The following is a 6,252-nucleotide window of genomic DNA, read 5'->3' as shown; positions in this document are numbered from 1 at the left end:
TTACTTGTAGGGAGGGGCCTCCATGAAAGCCTGAGGCGAGTAGCCGGGGTACGGAGGAGCGGACTCCTCATACGTCGGAAGCCCTTCTCTGCTCCTATATTGCTGCTGCTGCTGATGCTGCGTGAGCTGCTTGCGGATATCATTACCACCCTCTTGCGATACGCCGTCAGCGCGAAGACCTTTCGTGATGCTTGGGCGGGCACAACCCCGTCGGTGGCCCGTGGAGCCATTGCCGCTAAAATTTCGTTTTTCGTGAATGACACCGGCAAAGTGAGTACGGCGAAGACTGTTGTTGATGCTATCGGCCTTGAGCTCCTCAACCACCATTGAATCACGCGGCAGGCGAGCCTTCTTGGATAGTAGCGGCGCGTCCAGAGCAATGTACTCACACATGGCGTCCACTTCGCTTGCCGTGCGCGCGAGCCATACACCTCCAATGTCGAAGAGAACGCGTTTGTGCAGGCTGCGAACGAGCCTGAGATCGGCCTCGCTCTTGCAGTACAGCAGGTAGCACCCGGCGCCGCGGCTCTCCAAGTGGCTCGCACAGGCTCCGCAGGTACGATGCACGAGCCACAGCAATTCCGCTGACGTCGTCTCGAATCGCACTTGGCCAATGAAAAGCGCCATTGGGAGAGTGTTTTCGCCAGAGCCAGCGCTGCCGCTGCTGCCGTTCGAGCTCGAGTTCGTGCCGTTGATCGCGTTGTGGGCGGGGGTGCCTGCCTTCGTGGCGCTGAGACTCGCAGGGAACTCAATGAAGCGGCAGCGATCCTTCAAGGAGCGGTGCACCACTTCTGGTGGGAGCTCGAACGGTGTGTCGAGAGGAGGGCAGTGGCCATGTATGCAACGCTCATCTGCGGCCGGGGGATCTCTGCGGTAGTGCGGGGCACCGCGCAGCATCCTGCGGGACGGAGCGGACCAGACGTCGGAGGGACTACCCTGCGGCGAGTGCGTCGGCGTAGACAACTGCAGGGGGCTAGAGGTACCTGAGTAGCTGAAGCTGTAGGGATTGTGTCGACCGCTGCGATCCGTATCGGCAACTACGTCGCTCGGCATCGGCGTCACATAGGGGGAGCGGGCACTGCCCTTGGTTAGGCAGGTGACCTTGATGGGGCTGTCCCCCAGCGAAATCAGGGTACAGCTACTGTGACGCCTAGGGACCGGTTGGTAGTTCGCCTGCTGTGGCTCAGCGTGCATCGAATTAGCGAGGAGATCCTGCTGCTGCGAAGGCGTTCCGCCTGGCTGTGAGGTGAACCCAAGTGGCCTTGGAGGGTTCGGCGGCGAGCAGGTGGAATTCGCCGTGACCGAAGATGGGCCGCTCAACACTCTTCCGCTGCCGAACGGCTGCTGTGAGGGATAACTGCTATCGCGGCTCTGCATGATGGAAGCTGCGCCGCTACAGACACGAAACACAAAAGCCGTGAGGATGCGTCAAAAATGGAGCCGAGAGGAGAAGGTGAGGTGCAGCAGGGGAAGGGGAAAAGTGTGTGGGGGGGGGGGGTAGATGGGCAAGAAGAGCTGCACAGAGAATGAAAGAAGAGAGAGGGAAGAGCAGAATACTAGATGAGGTCAGACACAGCTAACGAGGCACGCAGCGATGGCACGCAGACACACCAAAACAAAAGAAAAAGCACGCCAACGACAAAAAATGAAACAACCACTTGCAGAGGAGTTCACACACGCGTGACTCGCTGGCGCACAAGCACGTGCACACTCGACACCAGGAGTGTAAAAATGCTTGTGTGTTTTGAGCCAATGGACACACACGCCTTCGTGTACACACGTATCAGAGAGATCACGCGAAGAGCACAGAAAGTCTTACCGAAAGGACGGCGACCACAAAAAAAAAACGCACAGACGAAGAAAAGAAAAGGACAACACGTTTGGACAAAGAGACGCGATGCTGCAGGGGGGTTGGCGTGCAGAGCTGCTAGGCTAGAGGAGGGGCGGTATGGCACCAAAAAAGCGAGCGAGTGACACACACACACACAAAAACAGAACAGTAGTGGACCTCAGAAGACGGGGAAAAAGGCCCTACGATTGTGTGAATTCGTGTAAGAGAGCGTGAGGACAGGAAGAGAAAGAGGAGAAGGGGGTGGGGGTGAATCGCCGCGCACAAGGCCGTGGCAGAAGAGTGGAGTGGAGTGGAGTGGAGTGGAGGGAGTGGAAGTGGTGAGAGGGAACGCGAGATGAAAGAGGGGGGTCAAACACAAGATGCGCAAACACACGTGAAAAGGGAAAGAGAGAGAGCGATGCAATAAGGCAGTGGACATAAAAGATCGAAAAAAAAAGCTCAGAAATCACACAAAAGGCGCGAAGAGAGGTGTGCAGTCCAAGGTAGAAAAAGAAGAGGGAGAGACGCAATCTGGCACGTACGCACAGAGAGTGACTGCTACAGTACGAGTGAGAGCGAGAGGGAGAGAGAGTGAGGGGGAGAGACGACTAGAGGCGTGAGGGGGAGAGGGGAAGAGCTGAGTGGGCAATCGCGACGCCGTCGCGACGGCGACACCTCCAGAAGAACGAAAGAACAATCACAAACGTGCTGCCGAGGAGAGGGAACGTAAAGAAAGGGAGAGGGGGGGCAGAGGAAAGGAAGGAGAGGCACACAATAAGGCTACAAGAGAGACAAGAGTACAGCGAAGGCGAGCGTCCGTAACCAAAGCACACCGAGTGGGCAGTCTAGAAGACGAGAATCACGAAAATGTTGAAGCCTAAAGGCAAACAAAAGCTCGAGAGGAGAGAAGCACGCATGCACACAAAATGGACACACTTACTATCCGGGCGAGGGGCAGCAAAGCTCTATAGCGATGAAGAAAAAAAGCGAAAGAAGGGGAAAAAATAAGTTACTAAAACAGAGAACAAAAGTAGCGGAGGACCGTCACACACACACACACACGCAGATAGAGAGACAGAGAGCGAGACGTACAAAGGAGACGCTGAAGACACAACGAAAAAGGCCAGAAGTGAGGGCAAACGTAACGGTCGCTTCCTCTTTCGGTTTTCTCTACGTGAACACGCGATAGAGTCAAAGGGGGGCGTCGTACTCTCACACCGGCACACACACACACACACAAACGCACAGGTACAGAGAGACAGCCAGTTCACAACGTAAGGGAAAACAAAAAAAAGTGAAGTGAGGAGAAGTGCGAGGGTGAATGGAAGCCGACGAGCTAACAACGCACAAAATCGCTGTATAAGAGGAAGACACACCCACGATTGGCCAAACAGCTGACTAATAATAGCAATAATAAAGAGATGATGCACAGTACGAGGAGGGGGTGGTGGGAAACACGGAAATGGAGGCGTTAGTCAAATGAAGTCACAAGAGGAAAGGCGGAAGAGAGAGAGGGGGGAGGGGAGGAGGGGAGGGGAGGGGGGTGAGCGGAAGATAGTAATGGGGACTGCCAACAGAAAAAGGAAACGCAAAGGGGAAGAAGGGAACAGGTACGGGAGTCGAGGCGCAGAGGGGAAGGCAAAGATTTGCGTGCGTAGAGGTGAGGGGAGCGAGAAAAAAAAGTAAAAAAAGCAACACGAAAAGAAGCTGAAAAAAAAAAAGAGGGGAAGAGGAGAGCTACAGAGAGCAAAGAGAAAACAGGCGCGGAGGCTCGAAGCAGAACACACGTAACTAACCCAACCGCGAACAGAAACCTCTCGGTACTGGTGCACGTGCGGAACGACCCTCCTCTTTGTCTGGGCAAATGTGTCTTGATGCCTCTGACAAACGCGTTTCTCTAAGTTCGTACCGTTTTCGTATCCCTCTGAATACCACACTGCTTTTTGTGCCCGCCTTTTTCTTTGTTGATTCGTTTGACTGGCGTAAGACCCGTTCGGCACAAACAACAAGCAGCGAGCGAAGAAAGAAGAAGGAAAAGAAGAGAAAAAAAACAGCGTATCGTCTCTGCGTAGTGCGCCCTCTGATCGTTACGTTTTGCAGCTCTCTTGCCACCTCACAAGACAGGCACCAGCAGGGGAGAGGCGCACCGAAACGAAAGGAGACGATGAGGAGGAAGTAAAAGGGGGGAGGGAGGGGGGCAGTCAGCGACGATTTCGAAAGAAAAAAATGTTTTTCTCACTGGAAGCAGGCAGAAAAAGAGAAGCGCAGCGACAGAACAACAGAAGTAAAAACCAATGGCGTCAGCGCTTCCGCCGTCTTTTCGTGTGCGATAACGTAACGGGGATTCGTCACCCACGAAGAAAAAAGCTGCCGTGGATGAGCGGTGTCTGCGGCTTTCTGTTGTGTGTGTGTGTTTGTTTTTTGCTCTGCTTTTGCTCTCACAGGGGTCTGCAATAGGGCGATGGAGAAGAATAAAGAGACGCAGGCGTTTGCTTACAGAAGGAGAAAATACGGGGATGCATACCACCACACATACACACACACACACGCACACACACACACGCCTCACCAAACAAAGAAACAGCAGCAAACAACCGAAAGCGTCCCCAAGAGTACGGTGGGGAGGAGGAGGAGGGGGGGAGGTATCAGTGGTGCGGCGGGGTGAAGTGATGGGGAGCCGGAGGCGGTCAAGCAGACAGTACGCGAGGGAAACACAGAGGGTGGTGGCGACGAGTCTAGTAGCAAGGATGGCAAAACAGCGCTTCGAAGCCTGCCACGACTGCGCGTGTAGGAGAGAAGGGGATGAAGGACAATGCGGTAGAGATAGATGCGTTGGCTGTTGTCTGTAGCGCAGAGATTGAGGATGAGCGAAGGAGAGAAAGAGAAAGAGAGAGAGAGTCGTGCAGCTTTTTTTTGTTGTTATTTGCTCGTCACTAAATTCGTGAATCCCTTTGCAGGAATCGAAACAGTGGTAACATACACACACACACACACACAAGCGTGCGCCGAGTACAAGAGCAAAAAAACTGTCAGCACAATGCCTTCGTTCTCAGCACCTGTCGCCCCTCCCCCTACACCTCTCTCCTCGTTCACTCGTTTCCTCACGGCGTTTTGTTTGCCTGATGTGGTGATGATCGTTGAGGAGAGCGGTTGTTGCCTCTCCCTTCAGCGCGCCCACGCCCTGCGCCGCTCAGTCCGTGGGATTCGTACGCGACGGTTTTCGTGTGTACTGCCGCCTGTGTCACATATAATCGACAAAGCTGTGTTCTGCGTAGAAGGGGTGGTGCGCCGGGGTCGGGTGGGGGTGGGGGGAGATGCCCTCGTGCTAATCGCTTGTTTTCTATTGACGAGCGAACAGCGAAGGTATGAGCAGCCGAAAAAAAAGCACGCGCGCGTGTGTTCGTGTTTTCGCGTCAATGAGAGTTGATGAGACCAGACGAAGGTGAAGGCAAAAAAAAATGCATGTAAACGTATAGGAGCACGGCTACGAAGCAGGGAGGGAGGGAGACGGAGCGCCAAACTTGGGGTAAGGTAGCTACGGATAGAGTGAAAAGAGGCGAGTACAAGAAAGGGGGTGAAGATTCGGGGTGGCAGGAAGGCGTGAGGCATCGAGGCATTCTGCCAGGCACTGCGGAGCAGGTGAAAAGAGTTTCAGTGGAGAGGCGAAGGGCTCGTGCGTGCTCAGCGGTGCGCATAATGGATGTTCGGGTGTTGCATCAGATGTTCCGAGAGAACCTTCCCACCAGAAACTGCAACGGCGAGGGAGTTACTGTGGGCTCACATGCGCGGCAGAAAAAACAACATGTCGAGGTGCCGACATGTTCGCGCTCTGTGTCGCTCGCCTTGGCGCGCTATGCGGGGAGCGGAAGGGGGGGCGCGCAAAAGAAATGACTCTATGGGCCGGAGTGCACGCAGGTTGCACTCGAGGCTGCTCGAGGAGTTGTGCTTCATTCGCGTCGCAGTATCACCAAGGGTAGACGGAGAAGCGCCCACGCGCTGACACGCGCACGCGGCGAGAGAGGGAGTTGATGCAGCACTCTGCAAAACTCAGCGCACACTGGACGTGGAAAAACAGACGACAGGGAAACAGAGAGAGACGGCAGCCTTTAGCCAGCATCCAAAGAGCTCGCGATGCACCTAAGCCCCTCGCCGCACGTGCCGTGAACCTCCCCATTCCCCGCACTTCCCCTCACCCTCTTCGCCTCCAACGTCTGCAACAGGGCCTACGCGTCTTGCCCCAACAACGAAAAACTGATGAGGGCTAATGTACATCTGAGAATACTCTGGCGAGGCGTACAGGGATGCACGGCCGAGTGAACAGAAACGCACAGACTGTGCGACCGTCAATGATAACGGAAGTAGCACCGGTCCCAAGACTCACTCGCTCTGCAGCAGCCTCGTGCACACACAGTCAGACCGTG

At 54.9% G+C, this 6,252-nt stretch overlaps 1 protein-coding gene across 1 annotated transcript; it reads right to left on the bottom strand.

The window, feature by feature from the left end:
* LSCM1_03412 (uncharacterized protein) lies at positions 1–1,377 on the bottom strand (the record flags this gene model as incomplete). The annotated part of the gene is made up of 1 exon (XM_067320954.1): positions 1–1,377. The coding sequence occupies one exon, from the start codon at positions 1,375–1,377 to the stop codon at positions 1–3; it is 1,377 nt and encodes a 458-aa protein (XP_067177564.1).
* Positions 1,378–6,252: the final 4,875 nt, after the last annotated feature.

This window comes from Leishmania martiniquensis, chromosome 27 (assembly GCF_017916325.1).
Source record: "Leishmania martiniquensis isolate LSCM1 chromosome 27, whole genome shotgun sequence".
In the NCBI taxonomy this organism is placed as follows: domain Eukaryota; phylum Euglenozoa; class Kinetoplastea; order Trypanosomatida; family Trypanosomatidae; genus Leishmania; species Leishmania martiniquensis.
The sequence above is the reverse complement of the archived record's forward strand: the minus strand, read 5'-3'. Positions and strand labels throughout refer to the sequence as shown.